Source organism: Prionailurus bengalensis, chromosome C2, assembly GCF_016509475.1.
Source record: "Prionailurus bengalensis isolate Pbe53 chromosome C2, Fcat_Pben_1.1_paternal_pri, whole genome shotgun sequence".
Lineage (NCBI taxonomy): Eukaryota > Metazoa > Chordata > Mammalia > Carnivora > Felidae > Prionailurus > Prionailurus bengalensis.
Window position 1 is genome coordinate 111,131,514 of NC_057350.1, and position 25,745 is coordinate 111,157,258.

A 25,745-nucleotide genomic window follows, 5' to 3' on the forward strand; every position below is an offset into this window, starting at 1 on the left:
AACTGCAAGATCAAGACCTGAGCTGAAGCTGGACACTTAACCAACTGAGCCACCCAGGTACTCCCCAAATCTATAATTTTAACATAAGTTACAAAATATAAATGTGTGTATGGGGCTTATCAAGACAGTGAATGCAGAGAACTCATTAATGTTATAATAGTTTTACATTCATCCTTATGATTCTATTTATATATACGTATTTATTGCTGTAATCAGTATTGAAACTCTTCACTCATGATCTTTGTAAGGGATATAATTTGCATATTCAAATGAGATGGAAATTGAAAATTGGCTAAAACTAATAAAGAACGATACAAGATACTTCATCTATGGAAATGATATTGTTTAGTTAGACCTAAAATGTAGTTTTTGAAACCGATAAAAAGGTAAACTCTGTAAAGTATAATGCCAGAAGTTAATTATTAGATACTCCATCTAAAATTCATGCCTGGCTCCTTCTTGATACCTTGCAGGCAGGCTTTTAGCACTTAATTCCATTCCTGTACTTACCATAGTTACGGGAGTTTTCACCTTGCAGAGAATTGTGTCCAGACATCCATAAACTTTGCACAATTATTCCTTGGCCTTTGACTTCATTGACTGGAATAGGTTATGAGCCAAGTTCTCCAAGTCCCAAACAGAGCCCTGGTATTGCCATTTATACAGAACCTATCTACAGAATAGAGCTGGTCCTGTATCTGTGGGGGGAGCTGACATTAGTAACACCAATTTCTCAGCCGACTAGATGATCATTTTCCACGGTGTATGGTTCTCAGGCCCTCCATGAGTTGACACTATTTCTAGATAAGATGCAGGCACATTCTTTCTATGTTTCCCCACCAGCCAGGGAAACCAGAATGGGAGGGCCCCAAAAGACTGACTGACCAAAAAGGTTCAGAAATATAGCTGGTGAAAAATTAGAACAGGTATTTATACTCCAAGATCACTCTGGCTCCGTAAAGCACTAATGTACATTGAATACTCAACTTGAGCTAAGACCTTTAAACTTGCTGGAGTTTACCCACTTGCTGAAAATCATCTGGTTATTCACGCTTGTTGGTGATTCCCTATTCACAGGCTTTTGTTCTCAAGAGTTCAAGAGTGGGAAGGGAATGAATTGCCAAGTAAAATTATACCATGGGACACAATCACTCCCAGGTCCTTTCTACAGACTTAACCCATACAGCCCCTGAATTACAAATGAGCTAGAGTTCTTTCACTGTAAATAACATGGGAACGGCCACCCCCTGAGAGTATGTCTGAAGTCCCTAAAATGAAAAATCTGTGCAGATCCAGAAATAGTGTCCTTGCAACCAGGCCTGTAGGCTCTCTCTAGTCCCACCTCATTCATATCAGAAGGACCCTGAGAGATCACACTACCCAAGCTACGAGCTGCCACAGAACATCAGTCTAAAGGGTCAGAGATCTAAAAATACATTAAAAAAAAAAAAAAAAAACTAAAAAATAAAGAGTCAGACATCTGTGTAACCAAAGATCAGATAAATGAGATCAAGAGGAAGACAGTGTCACATTTTTAGGGAAGAGTGGGTAAATAGATAAAACACTATTTAAAAAAATGAAGAGGTAGAAGACAATGGTCCGACTAATAAAATCATAGGCTTGATTTTAAAAATATGTCAACTAACATGCCAGGGACCTCCTAATTCATTTGTTCAAAAAACCGATCTCCTCTTTGATCTACTGTAGTAATAATCCTGTAATCCTCACCAAAGTTCTTGGATCTTAAGAAGCAGCAAGCAGCCTCCTGGAGGTAACTTCAGGTCTGCTAAGTCAATGGCAAACTCAGATAAGGCAGGCCAGGGCTCGAGGTTTTCTCTCTTCTATGGCCCGTGTCACCTTCTACAGACAGAGCCAGGATTCCCGAATGAACCCAAATTATTTCAATACAGATAGGAGGCAGAGAGTACAAACCACAAGCAGATAGGTAGTTAAACGTACAAGAATGAACTGTTGTCCTTTGTACAATTTAGGAGATAAGCACGCATTACTTCATTGTAGCCAGCCAGCCCTCACTAGCTAGCTACCTGTATCCGGCCAACTCCTGATGCAATTCTTGTTGGCCCTCAATTTACTTCTCAAACGACTGCTGCATCAAATGCTCACCATGCACCAGAACTTGTAACACCTAAACCTTATCACAACCATGCAAGGAGGCTGGCTCTATCCCTATTTTACAAATGAAACACAGAATCACGGAAAAGTTAAATCATTAGCCCGAATATTATTGCAGTAAAACCTGGATGCAAACCCAGTCCTGCCTGCTCCCCTCCCCCCACCCCCAAGGCTGTGAGCTCTTAACCATCGCAGCACCCTGCCTTCTAACACTTCTGAATTCCTGGCGGTTGTGATCTGCAGCTGTTCATCCCCTAAAACAGTCCTCCTCCTGAATGCCCCAGACACCTCACCTCCCACTGGGTTCCCAGCTTCTGCTGCTCTTGAAAGCTACCCTGTCAGCGGGGGACCCTGCAACTTAACTCTTTCATTAGTCTTGACATGACTCCTGCTAAAAACATTCCTCTTTCACTTGCAGCTCTCACTAGCCTCATTCCCCTATGGGCTGCTGAGCCCAGACTCCAGCATAGTCAACCTCTAGCCCCCAGATGAGAAGCAGCTCTCCGTATCGATCAGCAATTAAGAGAAGAAAGTGAAGTTAGGAAAGGCATGAAAAGCTAATGACATGAAGTAGAAAGGATGGAAAGGAAGCTGACTTTAGAAGAGAAGGGCAATTCTCTAAAAGCATTTAATAAAAGGCAAGATGTTTAAAAAGTAAAACGTTTAACAGAATCCCCAGAAGCAGTGCTCACAGTGGTTAACCAGCAAAGGCCTGGAATTGGTGGTAAAGTCAAAACAGATTTCAGCCTTTACTGGCATGTTGAATGTTGTAATAAGGAGAATCTACCTGCATTACTTCTGTGATTCAAAAACATTGTTTGAAAGAACTTAATCAGCTTTAGATTTTGAGTTTTATAGTGAAGACCGCAGAACAAACTAACGACTGACATCAGGGAGTTAGGTAAAAGAACCAAATATCCACTTATTTGATGAAACAGGCTATGGGCTTGAAAAAAAGTTCTTGTAGAAGAAAGTGTAATGACATGAAAAGTCATTCACAACATGGTTAAGAGAAAAAAAATGAGTTACAAAACAGCAGATTTAAAGACATGAAGCGATATTTATATTGGTAGGGGGAAATATGGGTAACAAGGCAACATTAAATTATTGAGCTTTTGCTCAAAAGAAAAAAACTCTATACATATATACATTTTTTTTTTAAAAGTCTGCGAAGTTCTATATCAAAACATCAATAATGATGGGGAGGGGAGAGATTTCAACTAATTTTTATTTTCTTCCTTTGGTACTTGTAATTCTTCCTGGTACTTTGTAATTACAGCCTCATTTTTAATAAAAGCTAAAATATGTTTCAAAGTCTTCTCTCAAAAGGAGGAAAGCAAGCACAGCAGACAAATGGAATGGTTCCAGGGTGTCAATATTACCTGCGTTCCTTTGTTGTCGCCCACAAGGAAAGCTAGAGGTGTGGCAGGTGACCACTAGCAGATAAAAGAAGCGAAATAGCTAAGGGAAAGGGAGGCAACAAGGAAGCAAGATTTCAATCAAGCCCAAACCACGCAGTGGCTTCTAAGGCAGTGATGAAAGTGAGTGAGGACAGGCAGGGGTGCAGGTGTGACAGTGGTGACTGGACTCGAAGTAGGTAACTGAGCATGAGCACCTCTGACTCATAGTGAAGGTGCGAGTCAACACGGGCTGACGAAGGCAGAACAGGGCTGAGGTGCGCTCCTCTTGCAGGGCAGGAAAACTCCCATTTGTGAAGGTGGTGCGAACATTTCAGTGGCTCTTTCACTTTTGTGTGTTGTTTTTGTCAAGTGGCAGATGGAGCGGAACAATCAACTCCAAAACAGTAAGTTACTTCAAACAACACTGACGATAAAGTTAATTTCCTAGACTTGCAATAAAAATCTAACTTGAGCAAAACCTGTTCTGGAATATTGGGTAAGAAAGTGAACTGATATTTTACCTTAGGTGTACAAAAAGCATGCAATGTTTTCATCAGACAGGGATTGTCTCATGGTATGGAGGAGATCTGAGACACAGGCACAGAACTACCACTGTTGTTCTTCCTTTACCTATATGTCAAATGCCATTCAAGCCATATTTCATACTTCTACTGCTTTTATTTCCTACTCTTCTGCCCACCTAGTTGTAGTCATATTCTCTAGAGAAAACTTCCCTGACCTTTATGGCTCTCTATAGTATCTATCTGGGTCATTCATTTTGGCATCGTGTCCTACATTCTTTCAGAAACATCATTTAGATATTTCATTTCTATTGTCTTCTGAACCAGCTTCTAAGTTCCTACAGTGCAGGTACTGGGATCTAGGCTTGCTTTGTTTGTTCCATTCACTACAATGCAGTGTTAATATCAATGGATTTTGGAATCAGACACCAGTGCTTTCCAAACTACAAGTGATTGACACAATCAAGTTCATGGATTTCTGGTCAACATCTATTTAAATGTAATAAAACAGAAAGGACAGAAAACACCATTGTGTAATGCAAGTACTGAGGGTAACTTCTAACTTTTGACACGTACACACACACACACACACACACACACACACACAATTAAAAGGTAAAATGTATTTCTCGTTATGCTCCACCTTTGATAGGCAGCATGTTTGCAGCATCAATTTCCACCATGTGTAAATTTACACTAGATACGTGAGTCATGTCGCTCAACAACATGTCAGTCTCACAGACCCCTACAGGAAAAGCTGTTCTACTCACAACCTCCACAAAATAAATGACCCAAGGTGGCCATATTGACCACCATAATGCATCATGGAGGCCAAAGCTGACTGGAAAATACCTAATTAGGCACCTTGAGCCAAACAACAATAAATGTTTAGGTGGCCTCTTAAGTGGGGGGAAGTGCTGAGCTAATATGATCCGATATGATCCTCTCAAGAAACTGAACTGGGTAGTTATATATGGAAGCTGAAAGGATAACATGAGGTAGGGGAGGCCCATCCCAGGTGACCTCAAGTCTAAGTTACCAGAACTCTGACACTGAGTATGCAGGAACTCTTGGGAGAAAACACAGACACAGTACAATGGGACAATAAGTTCATGACAAGAAGTGAGCCAACAGGCAGATAGTTGCTGAGTCACATGATCGGCCAAGTACCAGAGGTAAATATAGTTCCTGCTCTTCCAGAGCCCTACGTACCTGTATCCATGATAACGGGGCACCTGAGAGGCTCTGTTCTAGGTAATCACAAGACCCTAACAAAAACAGTAGGAGCCTAACCATATTTAACATCTCACAGTCTCAGTCACCTTGAAACACAGTAGAGAAACAGCACTGCCCTCATGGTATTGTCCTAAGGACTACATAAACTGTAATGAAATAACTTAGGACAATCTCCAATGCACAGTAAGTCCTCTGCAAATATTTGGTCAATAATTTAACTGTATGTAAACAAATTAATATCCTAATTGTCCAATGGCAGGTCCCAGAGCTACAGCTCTCCTGCAGGTCAGTCACTGCACTGCCTGCTCACACTGAGACCTTGAACCCATGTGGCTAGAAGGGCTCCCTGTTGCTCAGTTGAGCAAACAACAATCACACTCCTCTGCCTATTACTACCAGAAACAGAGTTTCCTGCCACTTCAAAATGGGAACCACTCCATTTTTGTGTTATTGCAGTTGGACGGCAATGTTTCTCTCCCACGCCAAAAGGGAAAATAATCTTCAATTTCCTTTCACTGACAACACTACTTCTGTAGAAGCTGTCCATTGGCTTTATAATCTTTTATAGCTTCAATTGAAGATATTCAGATAATGAGTGCCATAAAATGCTAAGACCTAATAAGAGTACAGACTAAAGTAGAAAATCCAGACTATCAGTACTCTGGATAAATCAAATTTTGAGAAAACACATTTTTAAGCACAAGTTCCATATCTAAAGATTCAATAGTAATTTTTATAGTGATGACTTCTTCCATCATCATGGAGACAAATCATTCTGTGGATGTGGCCTTGAGGAACCAGTCCCATCATCAGACTAAAGAAGGAGACACCAGAAGGGCACATCTTAAGATCGAGACAGTAAATGCAAGAATCCGACAGATGATTTCCACAATCCAAGGCTCAGTATTCAGAACTCCTCAAAGTACCTGAGGCTCCCCTCCTTTTACCTAATTGTACTATGTTTCTACAGAATGCTATTGTTCTTGCATGCACCCTATGTACCTCTTCAAAAGAAATACCAAGTGAAAAATTAGGTTGCAAATGAATTTGATTTCATAGCATGCAAACACCTACCATGGGCTAACACAGTTCTAAACTATGAAGATGCCAATTTCCCCCAACGTATCAAAGACATGTATTAGATCCAGGATGCAGCCAAACAACCATCAGTAGTAATCTTTTTTAATAAAAATTAAATATAAAAAAAAAATTAAATATAGCCTCCAAGTGGTCCCTAAATAGGAAACTTCCTTGTTGTTTTCACTGATGCATAACTTTCTACTGTTTTCACTTCTGGGATTACTTTTCTGCATTTATTCATTCATTTACACATTCATTCATAAATTCATCCAGTAGTTACTGCAAGTCTTCTGTAAGTCAGGCACCGTTTCATGTGCTAGGAATAGACCAAGAAACAAAATGGACAAAAGCCTCTGCCTTCATGTACCTTTTATTCCAGCAGAGTAGATGGGCAATTAACCAAAAAAGTAAATAACACAGTATGTTAGAGAGGTAAGTGTCATAGAGAGGATAAGAAATGTTAAGAAAGTGTAAGGGAGAAGGTAAGGGAGAAAGCCATCTGGCTCTCTGGAAGAAGAGTTACTAGGGGCACCTGGGTGGCTCAGTCAGTTAAGCATCCGACTTCGGCTCAGGTCATGATCTCACAGTCCATGAGTTCAAGCCCTGCGTCGGGCTCTGTGCTGACAGCTCAGAGCCTGGAGCTTGTTTCGGATTCTGTGTCTCCCTCTCTCTCTGCCCCTCCCCTGTTCATGCTCTGTCTCTCTGTCTCAAAAATAAATAAACGTTAAAAAAAAAAAAATTTTTTTAAAAAAAAGAAGAGTTACTAGCAGCTGGGCAGACCACAAATGCAAAGGCCCTGGCGCAGAGTACACCTTGTATTCAAGGACCATCAGTGAGACTGGGCAATGAGCAAGATGGTGGAGATAAGTCCAGAAAGGTAACCAGGACAGATTATACAGCTTCAATGGCTACTGTAAGACTTGGCCTTTACTCTAAGTGGAGGTGAGAACACTTTAGGGTTCAGAACAAAAAGCATCTTGGCATATTTTAACAGGATCACAAACAAAAATATAATTATATGCTCCTACATGGAGGAGAGATGAAAAGAGGCCCCAGTAGATGCAGGAGTTGAGCTGAAAAGCAGTGGGGATAATCCACTTCTAGGCCGGACAGGGGAGAACAGCAGAGTAGCTCCATTCTGAAGGTAAAGGCAACAGGCTTTGCAACAAATTTGAAGAAGGTTATGGGAGAAACAGAAGACTGAGGAATGACACCAAGGTTTTGGATGTTGGCAAGTAGAAAGATGGAATTGCTATTTGCTGAGAAAATAAAAATAAAAATAAAAGAGAGTAATCAGAAGTGAACTTTTGTACAGGTTAACTTTGAGAAGCCAATTAGATACCAGAAATGAAGCTGGATATCCTTCTCTGAAAATTCAGCAAAAGGTCCAGTCTAGAAATAGACACTAGAAGTCATCAGAGCATGTGATGTATTTAAATCCACAAGATCAGATGAGATCACCAAATGAGTGCACATAAGAGGCCCAAAGATGGAGCCTCGGGAGCCTCCAACATTTAGAGATGGGAAGAGTGAGGAAGAGCCCATGAAGCAGAGCAAGAAGCTCCAGGTGCACCAATTTTAACTCCTCTTACCCACCATCACCCCAGAGGGTCCACATACAGGATGATTTCTCTGCCTGAGATTCCTCAATCCTGTGCCTGTCCCCCACCACCAACTTCACCCAGACACCTATGTAGACACACCACTGATGGCAGGCTCCTGTCCCTTCCTCTCCCACCATCTATCGGTTGACAGCACCTCGCCCAGACAAGTGCCCTCCCTCATAGGATCTCAGAGCACCACAAACCCGTCCTTCATGGCATTAATACAGTTGTAATTCTGTCATTTATTTGTGGGATTATTTGATACTTGTCTCACCATGAAAAGTGTCTGTAAGGACATGAAAGCAAGGCGGAATCTGTTTTGCTCTATCTCCGAGGTCTAGCACGGGGCCTAGAATACAGCAGGCTCTCCATAAAGACTAGATGAATGAAGGAATCATTCATCAATCTCTCTCATTGGTTTTCTGCTCAATGAAATAATAAGACCTTCTTTGTATTGGGTCCCAAGTCTAGGTTTCTGTTTGAAATGCCTTTCTGTAGTTATGCTGACCAAAATTTAATATCCCTGTGCTCATCAACTCCCACTTTCTTGGAGCACCTGTATCTTGTGTTCTGCCTCTCTAGGGGCATGGTGCGTACACGCCCACAATTCACATCCCATTGTTCTCTCAGGAGAATCAAGAACATAAACACTGGCATATCTACTACTCAATTGCCCTTTCATTAATCAGCTTCAGCTGGAGCAGTTTATATATCTATATATATTCTTCAGAAAGAGTTATACAGCTCAAGTTCCAACTCTGCTATAATTCAGAAAAAGGAAAACTTCTAAAGGTGATATGAACAACATGGAAACTACTCAATATATAGAGAGCTCAAGTAAGGTGTTTCCAGTATTTAGAGATTAAACAAGAAAAAAAATCCTCAAACTGAAATTTAAAAAAAAGAAAAGAAACAAAATTATAAACAAATATTTACAGGGGCGCCTGGGTGGCTCAGTCGGTTGGGCGTCTGACTTCAGCTCAGGTCATGATCTCACAGTCTGTGAGTTCAAGCCCTGCGTCAGGCTCTGAACTGACAGCTCAGAGCCTGGAGCCTGCTTCAGATTCTGTCTCCCTCTCTCTCTGCCACTCCCCAGCTCGCACTCTGTCTCTCTCTCTCAAAAATAAAATAAAATAAATTTTAAAAAATATTTACATGTATATTTGTGTGTGCATTTTTCTAAAGACCCATGCCTCAAAGTCTTTATTATATTCTCAATGCACGTATAACTACCCAAAAGGAAAGACGGCAAAACAGATATCCATCCTATACAATAACACAGCAGCTAGAAAGAACAGTGAAGATCATCATGTATAGACATGAAATGATTGATATGATACATCACTCAGAAAAAAAGCAAAATTGTGAACACTGTACAGTATATATTTAAGTAAACACATGTGATCTTTATATTTCCCTTAAATGTGTATGTGTGGATTTTGAGAAGAATGTTACCAAATTAAGAACAGAACTGCCTAGGGGCGCCTTGGTGGCTGTCATTTAAGCATCAGACCTCAGCTCAAGTCATGATCTCACAGCTCGTGGGTTCCGGCCCCGCATTGGGCTCTGTGCTGACAGCTCAACGCCTGGAGCCTGCTTCAGATTCTGGGTCTCCCTCTCTGTCCCTCCCCAGCTTGTGCTCTTTCTCTCTCTCAAAAATAAATAAACATTTAAAAAAAATTTTTTTTAAAGAATAGCGCTACCAATAGAGAAGGGGAAAGAGATTGGGATTGCAGATATGACAAAAGAGATTTTAGTCTTACCTGAAGACTAAAGAATTGTTTGAATTCTTTTTTTACATGGAGAATGTATTATGTGTTGCTTACATAAGTCAAAATTAATTTTTAAAAATGTTAAGAGGACCCCATAATCTAACTGTACTAATATGGCAGGAGCATATAGAGCCTAGTCCCTGGCTCAGCTAAGCAGGCCCCCAGCTCCAGGCTCCTCAGCTAGAACAGGATCTCTGGTTGGGTCTCAGGTCCAGGCACATGGACCTCTATTTCTGTATAAAGATACAAATATTCTGTATTTCTGTATAAAGATACAAACATTTCAGGAGACCTACTGCCAACTTAAAAGCATGGACAAGTAGATATCTAGAGCCCAGACTGTTCCCACTATGAGCACTAAAAGCAAGCCAGACATGAAAAATGAGCATGTTTTTTTCTATTTTTTAAAAAACAAAAGATAGGTATGGTAAAAGGCACAAATCCCCACCTTAGGTAAAAAATAATTTTATGAGACTGCTATGTTGCAAAAGGTAAATAGAAAATTCTATGACTGAAGATTATTTTATGCAAGTCACTGAACTGAAAATTAATTCAGACACATGTGAAAATGTAAGGAAAAAGAATGCAATTTTCTATGACCTCTCCATGCATTAAGCATTTCTGCAAACAGGATGATATTCAGGTTTATCACATCTGTGGAGCTCTGGTTTTTAGTAGAAAACAGTACGTCTTCTCACCATGAACACAATATAAATTCTAAAAGAATAAGTCCCATCAGATAAAACTGCTAAGTCTCCAAAGTGTCTGTTATATATTCAACTGAATGAAATTACACGTATGTCAAAGTCACCATTTTTCAAATCGTCCTTTCTCGTTTGGCAGTTCGCAAAAGCCGTCCAGCGGCAAACTCTGTGCATCTTAAGAGCAGAGCCAGGGCTCAGAGACTGAAATCCTGACATCAGATCTCCCATTACGCCGTTGGCCACACTACGCACAGCTGAACACTCTGATGAAAACAGAAAAATCAGTTCCTCGCTAGAGTTTAGCATTTCTGAACAACCTAAAGAGATACTCAAAATGATTCAAGATTACTGATAAAGCCCCATGTCAGCAAGTGCAAATGAAGAGTGCAGAAGAAGATGACTATATTAGGTGTTGAATTCCAGCAGAAAGTCTGCCTGCGTGCTTGTTTTTGCCTGCGGAGTCTGAACGCCCTTTTCAAAGGTACCTGGCATGTCAAGGTGATGGAAATTACACAAACACACCCCATGGCAAATAAATGGGGTCAGGGCATGGCTGGCGAGGGTGGCTTTGGTGCTGTCGCTGATCTTGACAAAGCAAACACTGGTTTCACAACCATCATTTTTTAGTACATGCACAGTGTGTGATCTCAGGGAAGGGAGGGGTGGTTGTGATAAAAAACAAAAAGACTCCAGTCAACATCTGTCTTTTGCTTTTGGTAATATTGTAAATGCTTCCAGGATCCCAGTAAAGGATGAACTTTAGGGAAATCCTGAAGCTCACATTGCGTCCAGTACTCAGCTGGCTACACACCCAGCACTAACTGTAACAAGCACTCAGTGTTCCATCCCAGACTAATAATATCATCAGTATTTCTCTTCAGACCTCAAGCTTTTCCTAGGGATCCAAGAACTGTTGGCTTAGTCCTCATGCTGCCATTTTAGGTGAGTCACAAGCAACATACCTGTGTGGGGCAGGTTCCTGGTCCCTGGGCACAGATGCCTAGAGGTTAAAAATGACTTCCCTGGCTCAAAACCTCAAACCCTTTGCACTTCAAAACTGGGAACCATAATAACTGAAAATTATATCTCATATATTAGTGTTCTCGAAGGCCTGAAGAGCAGCACAGAGTTATATTCCCTGGAATGCAGACATTCTATCTCTACCTACTTTTACCTACTCAGAGAGGTCTGCCCACTTTGACAATCAAGTGAATGAAGAGCAAGCCTGTCACCGTCTTATGAAATTAAGGAGCCCAGGTTGTATTCCTGACCACAGGACAATGGCCACCACTACATGGAGAACCTGCTGGCACAGCCACCAATGCTGAGTTCATCACCATCAATTCACCTTAACCCGACTGGAGAAGTCCGTGGCAACTAGACTCTCTATCCCATTGAGGCCCAATGTCTCTTACACAGTTCTAATTCTCCCTCCTTGCTAGATAATCACAACCCTACAGTTAAACCTGTCCCCGGCAATGTAAACGGGGACACTTGTCACCTGTGTGATTGTCCAACAGAACCAAAGGAGACACATAAGCAAGCACACTAAGACACTACACTATGGACTGAAGGCTTAAAGAGCTGTGTAACCACCATAAATTACTGCAAACTGCTGCACTTCTGAAGAGCCTTTTGCATACTGAGTGCTTCTTACGGCCAACTGGTAAGAAAGGTTTCATCATCCCAGGAGGCAGGCAGGTGTTTGCAACAAAGAGATTTTTAGAAAATAGAACCAACAACAGCCAATGCACATGTGTGCTCACACACACCCCTCCCAAGTAGAAAGTCAATAGATGCCAAACTGAGACTTAACCTTTTGCCAGAAAACCCCTTGTCCTACTCTCTAGAATCAAGGCCTTACTCAAAGAAGAGTTTTGTGTTAAAGTGATATATTCAAGGGGCACCTGGGTGGCTCGGTTATGCATCTGACTTTGGCTCAGGTCATGATCTCATGGTCCATGAGTTGGAGCCCTGCATCGGGCTCTGTGCCGACAGTTCAGAGCTCGGAGCCTGCTTTGGATTCTGTGTCTCCTTTCTCTCTACACCTCCCTTGCTCTCTCTCTCTCTCAAAGATAATAAACATTAAAAAAAAAATTTGTAAATAAAGTGATACCTGCAAGATTAGGTGCAGGTTACCCTACTAATTTGGCACATTAAAGGGAAGCATGGAAAGAGCAGATGTTTTCTGAAACCCACCGTAAACACTGTAGCCCCGCTACAAGGAAGGATTAGGGCAGGAGGTCAAATGGAGAAATGGAGGTGCTGATCCCTCATGGAAACATCCTGACATTGGTCATAACTCACAAAGCTTCCTCTCTTTAGGCTCCTAACCGCAACTTGGACATACCAACTGCTAGGCTTTTTAAAACAGTAATGACCACTTTCTGCCGCTGAAATATCTACTTTCCTAAAAGCCAGAGCTGCTTGCTTGCGTCTCTTTAGTGGACAGAAAACCCACGTGGGAAGGACAGAAGAGAACTTCAGGGCAGTACTTATTCTGGGAAGGCAGAAAGGAGCAAAGTGCTGGAGATGAGGGTGGTTAACTGGATCTGCCTTAAGAAATAGAGATCTGGATGTTAAAATGGTAACATTTGTTCAATGTGGGTGGCAGGTACCCAGAAATCTATTACACATACTTATTTTTAAGTTTTTCCGCATGTTTCAAGTACTTTATAGTAGAAAACTAAAGTAAAATGTTTTAAATGTGAAAAGGAGACACAAAAAGCGTAAAGGAAATGCAATCTGGTGCCTAAGAATGGGAAGAGGCGAAGTCCAATGCTGCTTTGATTAAATGTGATTGCCAAGCAACACAATAAATATACACAAGCCTCCTGGAAACACCGAAATCCAAGATAACACACACCAAAGTTAGAAGCCACTTTATAGCTTTACATTTTATCACCAGAGAGTCTTTTGATAGCAGTCTTGTTAACAAAAGGCACATCGATTTATCTTTGGCCAAATGAAATGCAGGCCCATATTTGAAGCTGTACGGAGTAGGTCCTGGAGTATTATTTTAATACGCATTTGTTAATCTAGATGAAAGCCAAATTTCAGGGGGTGGAAGTACAGCAGCTTGCTCTTCAGCACTAAAGCTAGGTTGGATCAGAGTGTGAGTGACACGGAAACACACATTTCTGTTTAGCGTGCAGAGAAGAACAGCAAGATTTAGGCCCGTGCTAACAAATGCAGCTGCCGCCACCACAGAGGAAGAACTCACAGCTTTCTTTTTGAGGATCCTCGACCAAATGGCCCACACCAACAGTGGAATGACAGCCATTTAGAGTTAGCATGGCCTCTAAGGGCCTGTCACCAGTTTCTCCACATATGTGCTCAGGGATTTACTATCACGAGATCATTAGATTAGGGTGTAAGGCTGCCAACATGCTGGTTCTGTGGATGGGTGTGACCACCTGACCACATGCGAAAATCACAGAAACATCACAAAAGTTCCAAAGCTGTTAGCACAGGAGACAAGACTGGCCCATAAATCCTTTGTTGGCCTCACACATCATTTTTCTAAAATTTCTAAAATTGAATTAGGATAATACTCCTAAAAAAAAAAAAATCCAGATTTCGGCTTTCTCTTTTCTTTTTTTTTTTTTAATTTTTTTAACATTTATTTATTTTTGAGACAGAGAGAGACAGAGCATGAATGGGGGAGGGTCAGAGAGAGGGAGACACAGAATCTGAAACAGGCTTCAGGCTCCGAGCTGTCAGCACAGAGCCCGACGCGGGGTTCGAACTCACAGACCGCGAGATCATGACCTGAGCCAAAGTCGGCCGCCCAACCGACTGAGCCACCCAGGCGCCCCTCGGCTTTCTCTTTTCTAAATGTCAGAAGATCTGGCAAGACAGGGCTGGCGTGACCTAAGTGGCCGCTGCTCAGGTTCCATCAGGCCTGTTCACCACAGTCCCCACCAGGCCTCATCCTCCACACTCACCAGCATCAGTTGTAACACCACCTGCCCTTTTAATCTGAGGGAATTTTAATTTAATTTTAATTCAGGACATTTTAATCTGTGGAATAATACTAAGGGAGCCACAGCTTGGAGGCACTGGAAATGAATAAATTCTCCTTAGAACAGAATTAGGGGCTGGGAGGGAGACAGGGGGAAAGGGCTAGTTTTCTAGAATTCTGAATTCCAACAGAGAGTAGAAGAGAGGAGGAAGAACCTGACCAGAAGTCATCCTCGTCATCACCATACATCCATTCCCATATCCCTGTTTATGAGCTCCAACATATACAACTCCTTTTCTTATACTGGTGCAATCCCTAAATATATGATATTCTTGACGCTGAACAATGCTCATTTCAGCTTAAGAGGGAATCGCTTCTGCTCCCACATTGCCTAAGGGACTCACAGAGGTGTACTGGCTTGTTTTTTGATGCAATGCTCCCACCACCCAAGCCAGCCATGGGAATTCCTTTCTACTTGGTAATGCATCAGATGCCCACAGATGCTGTGCCCAAACTCCTATCAAGTAAACTAAGCTGCACACTGTGACATTTGTTAAACCAGGAGGAAGAGAAATTATGGCTATAAACAAAAGATGTTTGATGCAGAGAGGAGAAATTACTCATCGACACAAAATAAGTATCAGACAGGCTCACACAAAAGATGCACAGAGGGATATGGAACAGAATGCCATTCATTACTCAACTGCAAGAACATATAATTGTGTCTATATCAAATGAAATGTCCAAGGAAAAACTGTCATAAACTCCCTATTGTGCATAGATACACATGCACGTAACTGTATATATAGCCATAATTACGATAAAGTTCAGGATAGATTAAGTTACCTCTGCACATATACTACATAAAAAATAAAAAATAAATAAAAATTTAAAAAATTAAAAAAAACAAGAGAAGATACTGAGCAGGAAAAGCTTCCAGAGCATAGTATATTAGTGTCAAGTCACCTTATTTTATCAAAACCTGATTTTCCCAATCAGAAGTGTTAAAGTCCATGTTCTCACCAGTGCCTGAAGACTTTCAAGACCCATTTCACAATCTAAAAAGAAGAGGAGTCTTTCTCTTCTGGGTTACAAGATCATTGGCAGAAAAAGTTAAAACCACATCCAGACCTAATTTCCACAGCTTGGTTTTTTCATGCCCACAGATCGGAAAGAAAAAGGTAAACACTCACCGCAGAAAGCTGGCTCCATGTGGATCTCAGTGGCTTGTGGTGAATCACAATTTTTTCATCTGACTTCTGTTCTTTGGGCTCCGACTCTTCATCAGAGTCAATGTCAAGAGCCTTTTCTTTGTAGTTCTGATACAGGACAGCATTTTCTGTTAAGAAATACAAACCCTACAGGTCACTAATTGCCCCCGTCTTTATGCTAGTTTTTCTAAACCAACATCCATATTTATACAAGGTTTGGGCTCCAGTTTAATGAACAACAAGGAAACAAATGGATTTCATCACTGAAGAAAAGTGATCACCAAAAAGTGATTTTCTCACTCACACAGCTTTGTCCCCAGTTCACCTACAGGGGAATGGGAGGGATCCATACATGAAATACCAATGGAAGCAAAGTTTCCATGTTTCTGTCTACCACCTACAGAGGATAGCCATGCCTATTAAATCACTGTTTTTCTTTAGGTTAGACTGAATTCATACCCTACCTTTCCTTCAAAGCCCATCACCATTCATTTACCTATTTAACCAACATTTATTGTATATCTACAATGTGCCAAGGGCTGAGAGTAAATGGAAAATAAAAGAAACTTCTTGTGCCCTCATAAGCTAAAAATAGGAAGAGAAAAATATTCCAAGTCACTCACTCATTTATTCATTCAACTGATATTTATAAAATGTCTCCTGGATGCCAACAACTGCTAGGGATACAATGAACAAAAAAAGATAAAAATCTCAATCTTCATAGAGCAGACATCGGAGTGAGCAAAGAGCGATAATAAATAAACAAGTAATTTTTATGGTACGTCAGATGCTGATAAGTGTCATGGAGAAAAGCAAGACCTGGAAAGGAGGGGAACGTTACAATGAGGGTATGTAGATTTTAAATAGGGTGGTTTAGGAAGGGCTCACCAAAGTGATATTTAATCTAAAAAAGGTGAGAAAGCAAGACATCTTACAGCTGGCAAAAGAACATCCCATCAGAGGGAAGAGCAAGTACAAAGGTCCTGGGACAGGAGTCTGTTTGGTATGTCTCTATGTGTGAGGACCAGCAAGGAGGCCTATATGGGTGAAACAGGGTGAGGGAAGGGAGGAAGCTTAAGAGATGGGGGCTGGAGATGAAGAGAGGGCAGATCACGTAGGCTCTTCAATGCCATGGAAAGGACTCTGATTTTCAGTCGGAGAAGGCAAGTCACTGTAGGGTTGAAGACAAAATAATCTTGCACATATATGTACCTATAAACTGAATGATTTTTATATGGGTGCTTGAAGAACAGATTCTCAGCAGGGTGTGACCTCTTGTGGGCGGGGTGGGGGGTGGGGGTGGGCGGTGGTCAAACAGGTGTTACTGAGAAAAATCTAAGATCTGAAAGCTGAGAAGCTTCAGAGCTAAAGGAAAAAGTATATGCAAAAGCCCTGAGGCAAAAAGAAACATAATACCTTAGAAGAACAAAGGAAAAGTCAATGTGTAGAGTATGGGTGTCTAGTGGACAAAGGGTGCAAGGTGGGTTTAGGGAGGTGAGCCAGATAGTCTAAATCAAGCACAGATTTGCAGGCGATGTTAAAAAACTGGATTTTATCCCAAGTACAAAACAACTGAATTTCTTCCACACTGCGAAGATTGTATTTTATCCTGATTACAAAGGGAATCCATGGAAAGGAAAAGATTTGATTATATTGTTGGAGCAAAATACTAGCTGCGTAGAGAACTAATTAAGATGCTATGCAAGAATGGAGATGGGCTATTGAGGATGGCCTGGAGACGGGGGTCAGAGAGAGGGAGGTGGTAAGGATGTTTCCTACATCTGCAGGTCCCAACAGCTGCACAGCAGGAGATGGGAACGCCTGAGGAGATGTAGCTTTAGAGGGAAAGATCATGAATTTGATTTGGGACCTACTGACTTTGAAATGCCTTTCCCACCTACCAAAGAAAACAGACATCTGCCTCTTCATCAACTACTGCATGTTCTATATGCACCATGACTAAAGTAATACTGGAGTTGATGCAAGATTTTACTGTTCTCTGATGGTTTTACATATGTAAAACAGATTATGAGGGTAAAGACTGCGTTACCACACCTCTGTAGTGTTCTCTAAAGTACCAGTGGTTGGCACAAAACACGCGTACATTGTTGATAAGATTACTCACTCATTCTCACAACAACAAAGGCAATAGTATTATTGGCCTCATTTCATCCATGAGGACACTGAGTCTTGGTGAGGTTAAGATGCTTGCTCAATGTCACACAACTGATGAACAGAAACTGTACGATGACAACCCAGGTCCCTGGTTGGCAGGTTCTCACCACTCTACTGCACCTCATCCTAAGCTACATTCTTCTTAGTCATTAACTCTAAGAATCCTGTATTCCTCACGTACCTATCTGTGAAAATTTCCAGGCCATCATATTGAGAAGAGACCAAAGAGTGCACAGAAACAGCTCCTTTTAAAAGGAAACAATATACAACTACGTATAAAAAATAAAAGTTAAGGGGCGCCTGGGTGGCTCAGTCGGTTAAGCGTCCGACTTCAGCTCAGGTCACGATCTCGTGGTCCGCAAGTTCGAGCCCCCGTCGGACTCTGGGCTAATGGCTCAGAGCCTGGAGCCTGCTTCCGATTCTGTGTCTCCCTCTCTCTCTGCCCCTCCCCCATTCATGCTGTGCCTCTCTCTGTCTCAAAAATAAATAAACGTTAAAAAAAATTTTTTTTTAATAAATAAATAAAAGTAAAAATAAAAAGTCTATCCTCGGACTAAAAAAAAAAAAGCTCAACATTTTTAACCCTTTGAGACAAAGGTCCCAGAATCAATGTCAACTTCTAGAAGACGCAAACCATCTCTCTAAATGCCTATTAGGTAGATACTCTGTTTACTTCATGGTCATAAAGTGATTCAAGAGTAAGCAAAATGGACTCAGGACCAGTTATCTGCCCTCACAATGGCTATGTGATGGTGGGCAAGACACTAAACCCCTCCAAGCTCCCAGTTTCTTCAATTATAAAATCAGAGAGATGAATTTGCCCAAACCAGCTAAAATATCATATATTTTATATATTCGTTGCACCTCAGATTGGTGCAATGAATACATTTTTATGAACTGGTCATGTTTAAATGCTCCAAGGGAACGGATTTTTATAAGAATTACATAGGGAAATATTTTGTAATCACCTAAGATTACGTATTTTATATCTCTGGGTGATTTTATGGTAGATTTACTTATAGAGAGGCATACCCTTCTTCATTACTCTTGAAAGATTAGAAAATCTTAACATTTCAAAGCATGACAGAAAGTAACTAACTTCACCTCCACCATGTTCCTCCCACCCCAGGAAGGCTGCAGGTGGGGCTGTTTGCTTTGTGCTCTTCCAGTTACTTAACACTTGACCCGTCTGTATATACAAAGTCCTCTAATCTGATTAGGGTTTGAACACCTGGCTGAGCAGCTTTTGTTTTTGTGATCCTTCACAAAAATACTATATGGGTTACAAATTCTTAGGAATAGGTTTGTATCAGCCGGGACAGTTAGAGTTCCCCCAAGTTGAAACTTGATAAGCAAATAGGAAGTCAGTAATGATACTAAAATTTGGAAATACGGAGAAAAGAATATTAAGTCAAAGGAACTATGACTTAAGATTTAAGTGCCAAACTCAGGATTTTTAACTCAAAATCTAGAGCTGGCTCTTACTCTTTGTCCATTTTTTGAGGGAGGCGGGGATGGAGCCAGGGTAGATAAGAATTAAAAATCCAGGATGTTGGCTGACAAAGTTATCAGCTTACAAAGAATGCCGTTAATTCCATTTGCTGCTGGTATTACTGGATGAAAATTTAGCTTAGTGCAGAGATTCATACTGTATAATTTGGGAAGAAGTTGGACATTTTTCTCATGTTAAGTGTTTTTGTTACTGCGGTTGGATTTCAACTTATAATTGATATTCCACATTGAAACAGCAATAAAAGTCTGGAAAATCAAATGCTTACCTTCCCCATCAAATGTTCCTTGTCCTTTCAGCATTTTTTTCTAAGAAACAAGAAAAGCAAAAAAGGAAAAAGCAAAGCAAACTATGTATGAATGAGCCAAACAGAAAATACAGCTATTTTAAGAAAATTACTTCTTTTGTTGTTACATTCATTAGATTTCCAAAAGCATACAGCAGACGATCCCTTGAGTAGTTCACTCATCTGACTACTACAATTCACTAAACTGGTAAAATAAAATGTACAACATCCCACAGACCCCAGCAAAACAGCTTGAGAATCCTCAAAAGACCAGCAAGCAGCTCATTTCACTACTGGTGATTCACCATCACTGTTAAACTGTGCTATACTTGCAGAGTTGGGGGGTGGGGGATAAAAACCACCTAAAATGTTATGTAATTTAAGGCCATGAGGTCGAAAATAAAATAGCCTTACTTGTCTATGACATACTGACATTTGTACAAACTGGTTCCACTTCTCTGATTAACCAAGGAAAGTTGAGGCTGCCAAAATGAATTTCTGCTGAGATCTGTCTTGTTTCTGGAGAAAGCAGCACATACACACTCCAAAATGTCCTTCTTTAGTTTTCCCTATCTCTTTATGTCATATTTGGCAGTATTTTAACCTATGAAATTTCTAGGCCTCGATCAGGGAACAGAGTTCACTTGAATCTGAAGTTCTGAGCTACCAACTTGTTAAATGCTCTCAAGAATAAATGGACACAACATGGGAATAAAATACAACCACTGACAGTGGTGACAGAGACAAGCAACAACAAAGATGACAAACATTTGTAACTTTTGTGATTCTGGCAATTAATTTTAAAACTCACATTTTACCTGGATGGCATTTACTATGTTATCACTACTCCAAAAAAAATTCAGTGAATAATTAGCATGAATTACTTTCAATAATTAAAATAATCAATATGCTCAAAAGAAATGGGTAGTTTCCTGTCTCAGCTGTGATGAATCAGCAACCCCTGACACCTCTAAACAAGCCCCAGACATTTTGACCATTCAGTCAAGAGTACCACACCCGCTCTCCACCTCCTGTTCAGCTACCTGTATTAAAAGTGTTCAGGACTCACTCAGCCAGTACCTAATTTGCTGTATTTCTTTTTCACATTTGTCCCCCACATTCTGCCATTCTGCCTGAGTTTAGAAAGTTAAAACAGTGGTAAGAGTTTTACTTCCTCCCACCAAGCTGCATTAACCTGGCTGTGACTGCCTGCAACAGAATGGCCAAGAGATAGATGTGCACAGGTCTGATCAACAAGAGAATTAAAAGAGAACGACAACTTCTGGTTTCCTCTGTGCCCCTCCCCCCACCCCCAACACCTTCGCTTTGGGCTTGGCTTAATGAGTGACACTCCTGCTCACCCTTACCTTTATCCTTCCCAGACTGGAAAACTTCTCCTTGTCTTCCATCACTGCTTTCAGAACAGGCTGGGACATTCTGTTCTTCTTCTTTGAAGTGGTAGGACTGTCAAAATCAAAGCCACTGACCACCGCCCGACGATAGGACGTGGACCGCAAGCCTCTCCGCAGAGACCCTGGGCTGTCCACGTCGTTCTCTGCCTCACCCTCATCGTCTGCGGGGCCCAGAGGTGCTCCGAGACCCTCCACCATGCTACGCACCTTGAGGAGTCTCCTGTGGGGCTCCACATTCTGACTGTTGGATTTACTTATTTTAATTTCCGAGGCCAGGTTCTTTGGAATGATTTGCTGCTTCCCCACTTTGAGGGCAGCAGGGCTGTTTGTGCTCAAAACCACTGAAGGATTCTCTGGGAGCTCGTTCTCCTGTGAAGGCAGCCTTTGGAGGGGGAGTTTTTGTTCCAAAGACCTTTTCTGGGGCGCAGGAGAGAGTTTCGAGGGTCCCGGCTCAGGGTCCTTAGTCGTCTGGCCGGATTGCGACCCAGAGCCTGGGGAGTCGATGTTAAGGATTAGCCCATTTGCAGCAGGCAAAAGCAGTGGGCTGGTGGTCAATCCGGTCAGGTCTCCCTCCCGGCTACAGCAAGCGGGCGAGTTAGGAGTCCGCTGGGGGAGCAGCGGGTGCGGCATGGGCGAGGTCACTGTGCCATTTGCTGGGGATTTCCGGGAGCCCCCTGAAAACGCTTTGGGAGCCTGGGGAGACTTGGGACGTCGGAGCCGAGGAGAAACAGCTCTGTATTCCGGGGAGACTGTCCTCCCATTGGTCACCACCCTACGATGAGTACAAAGCAGCAGGGGGTTCCCCTGGACGGTCCTGCCCTCAGAAGCGGTGGGTACCTGGGTAGGAGTCTGCACTGCGGGGAGCGTCCCTCGGTCCTCCACTGGGAAATCCGTGATCAGCAATCCGCTGGGGCTCTGGTACGACTGGGGCCTCGGCTTGCTCCGGCCCAGCAACTGAGGCTGAGGAGTTGACCGCCTCCGCCATAAAGGGGTTAAGCTGTTGCTAGAAAAATCCACATCACTCTCGCTGTCCATAGCGGAGACTCGGAGGTCAGCCCGAGAGGGAACAGCACCCAGTTAGTCTTGCCTAAAGAGGAAAGAAGTCATGGAACTTTGCCTCCGGACAACCAGACACGCCTTGCAAACACGCGCTCTCGGAGTCTGGCAGTCACCCGACTGCTGTGCGCGATACAACTGCGTGTCAATTAATTACCCACCCTTTCTCGGGCAAAATCTGCGCCCACCTCGCTGCGTGTTCCGGAACAGAAATCTGGGCTGTACCCAGGCGGAATAATCCAATTACCTCCGCGTCTCTCCAACGTCCAAAGACCACCCGCACGGAAAAAGCCCGCCACCAATACGCAGGGTGCAAGCTGATGCACAGGAAACTTTGCTACGAGTTCAGCTTTCTTGGGAAACTCGCCGCGCGACGCTTCCCTCCGCCGCCATCCAGCCGCCCAGCGCCGTCGTTGGTCCCCTCTCGCTCAAGCCGCCTGGCTCCTGGGCAGATTTACCTTCGGGACTTTACAAAACCCAGGGCCAACGAGCGCCCACTGCCCCTTGGGTGGCCCGGGTCTCAGATCGAATCACAGCAGCGGGAGATCTGGAGACCACAGCAGCCGACTGGGGCCATCGGCTCCGCCCTCAAGCTTGGTCCCGCCCTCAGCCTTGGCCCCGCCCCAGTTTTAGCCACTCTTAGACCCGCCTCTGTCTCAGCCTGACCAAATCCTGCTTTCCCGCCCTGGCGTATCTTCGCTCCCCTCCGGTCTCTGTTTAAAACACTTGAGCACACGTGGGCTGGGTGCCGAACTCAAGGGTTCCGGACCGGGAGCTGTGGGCGCGCTAGGCTGTTGCCAGGAGCACAGCGTGAGAAAGAGCGTGGGAGCCATGCGGAGTTGCAATTTAGAAAGCCCTGGGGCAGGGTTTGGGGGAGGGGGTGGTTTAGGGGTCTGGTCCTACGCAGAGTAGAGTTTTGCGAAATGCGTGAGTTGGGCTGCGCGGCTCTAAACGCTGAGAGCCAGTGCCCTCTCAGCATTCGGGTGGTCTTAAAACACAAATCTGATGGCCTCGCTCCCCTGCTTAAAATATAATATAGATTGATAGATATGCTTGCTTGTGCTTAGAGTATTTCCGGAAGGATGTGTACCGGCAGCTCGGGGGAGGGGAACTGGGTGGCTAGGAAGCTGGAGGGAGGAGGAGTTTTCATTCAATAATATTGGCCCTTTAATGCTTTGAATCGTGAATTTTACCAAAATTTATTTACCAAAAATAAATGCAATTTAAATTACAAAAAAAATTGGTTTCCAAGCATACATAGAATAAAATTCAAAATTCTCCATGGCTTACCAGGCCCTGCACGACCTGCCTACCTCTGTGGCAGTTTTTTCTCTCAACACTTTGCTTCACTATTCTTAGGCCACACCCACTTCAAGTTTAACCGCCTCAGAACCTGCCCTTTTGTTTTTCCTTGACCTTCTGACCCGTTCCTCCGTCAGAGAGGACTTCCCTGACCCCTCCTGAATCAGATCTTGGCCCTGCTTATTTTCCCAGCCACCTGTTCTCTTCCTTTTCTACGGTTCAGGACAATGTGCATATATACATTTATTTTTGTATTTATGTTATTATGTTTTGTCTTCTTTAGACTGTAAGTAAGCTTCAAGAGGGCAGGAGCCATGTGGCCATCCCTCCAGAATGCTCCCTTGCCAAATAGAAAGTTGGTTGTAACCTGGCCAAGCTCCTGCTATGTCCGAAGAATAAGGCAGACTGGAGGGAAAAATGACCATAAGATCTATATAATCAAGTCTATCAGCAAAACATATGGGCTGCTCTCCAAGTTCTCCCAGCATTCATGCATCCAGCCGGGATATAGTGAGTATCCACTGTGTGTGTTAAGTTACTCATTTTTGCCCTAGATACATTGAATGTGATGGCCAAAAATCTTGAGAGGCAAGCTCTGGGTTGTGAGATGAAGCATGAAGTTTTTCATGTTTTATACTATTCTGTATTACCAAATGCTGTATGTTGAATATATATTACTTTGAGCTGAGATATTTCTGTAAACAAGAAATGGCATCAAAAAATTTTTCAAAGTGTAATCTATTTCTTAAACTTTAGTTAGTTAACATACAGTGCAGTATGGGTTTCAGGAGAATTCAGTAATTCGTCACATACATAACAAGGCCCAGTGCTCATCACAATGCCCTCCTTAATACCCATGACCCATCTAGCCCATCTTCCACCCACCTCCCTTCATCAGCCCTCAGTTTGTTCTCTATCATTAAGAGTCTCTTGTGGCTTGTTTCCCTCTCTTCTCTTCCCCTCTTCCCATATGTTCATCTGTTGTTTCTTAAATTCCACATATGAGTGAAATCATATTGTATTTGTCTTTTTTGATTGACTTATTTCACTTAGCATAATACATTCTAACTCTATCCACATTGTTGCAAATGGCAAAATTTCATTCTTCTTGATGGCTGAGTAATATTCCATTGTGTAAGATCCACATCATCTTTATCCATTCATCAGTCAATGGACATTTGGGTTCCCTCCATATTTTGGCTGTTGATGATGCTGCTATGAACATTGGGGTGTGTATACCCCTTTGAATCTGTATTTTTGTATCCTTTGGGTAAATACCTAATAGTGCAATTGCTGGATCATAGGGTAGGTCTGTTTTTAGGCTCTTGAGGAACCTCCATACTGTTCTCAGAGTGGCTGCACCGGTTTGCATTCCCACCCACAGTACAAGAGGGTTCCCCTTTCTCCACATCAACTCCAACACCTGTTGTTTCTTGTGTTAATTTTAGCCACTCTGACAGGTGTGAGGTGGTATCTCATTGTAGTTTTGATTTGTATTTCTCTGATGATGAGTGATGTTGACCATCTTTTCATCTCTTAACCATCTAGATGTCATCTTTGGAAAAGTGTTTATTTGTGTCTTCTGCCAATTTCTTTAAGTGTTTATTTTTGAGAAAGAGAGAGCCAGGAAGGGGCAGAGAGAGAGGGGAACAGAGGATCTGAGGCAGATTCTGTGCTGACAGCACAGAGGGTTCAGACTCATGAACTGTGAAATCATGACCTGAGCCAAAGTCAGATGCTTAACCTACTGAACTAACCAGGCACTCCTACCCATTTCTTAACTGGGTTATTTGTTTTTTGCGTGTTGAGTTTAATAAGTTCTCTATAGGTTTTGGATACTAACCCTTTATCAGATATGTTGTTTGCAAATATCTTCTCCCATTCTGCTGGTTGTCTTTTAATCTTTTTGATGGTTTCCTTCACCATGCAGAAGCTTTTTATCTTGATGAAGTCCCAGGAGCTCATGTTTGCTTTTATTTCCCTTGCCTTTGGCGACTTGTCTAATAGAAGTTGCTGTGGCTGAGGTCAAAGAGGTTGTTGCCTGTTTTCTCCTCTGGGATTTTGATGGTTTCCTGTCTCACATTGAAGTCTTTCATCCATTTTGAATTTGTGTGTATGGTATAAGAAAGTGGTCCAGTTTCATTCTTCTACATGCCACCATCTAGTTTACCCGCCACCACTTGTTGAAGAGACCGTCTTTTTTTCCATTGGATATTTTTTCCTGCTTTGTCAAAAATTAGTTGGCCATGTAGTTCTGGGTCCACTTCTGGGTTTTCTATTTTGTTCTATTGATCTATGTGTCCGTTTTTGTGCCAGTACCATACTGTCTTGATGACTATAGCTTTGTAATGTAGCTTGAAACCCACAATCGTGATGTCT

The 25,745-nt window shown here is 42.3% G+C and overlaps 1 protein-coding gene across 1 annotated transcript in view; it reads right to left on the reverse strand.

Annotated features, from left to right (window-relative positions):
- The window catches only part of ARHGEF26 (Rho guanine nucleotide exchange factor 26), a 128,428-nt gene extending 105,761 nt beyond the window's left edge, over nucleotides 1-22,667 (reverse strand). Inside the window, exons 1-3 of the mRNA XM_043595081.1 lie at nucleotides 20,964-22,667; nucleotides 19,579-19,618; nucleotides 15,608-15,753 (exon numbers count right to left, since the gene is read on the reverse strand). Of these exons, the coding sequence (XP_043451016.1) occupies nucleotides 15,608-15,753; nucleotides 19,579-19,618; nucleotides 20,964-22,043 (1,266 nt within the window). The 5' untranslated portion in view covers nucleotides 22,044-22,667. The remainder of the gene's footprint in view (nucleotides 1-15,607; nucleotides 15,754-19,578; nucleotides 19,619-20,963) is intronic.
- Nucleotides 22,668-25,745: the final 3,078 nt, after the last annotated feature.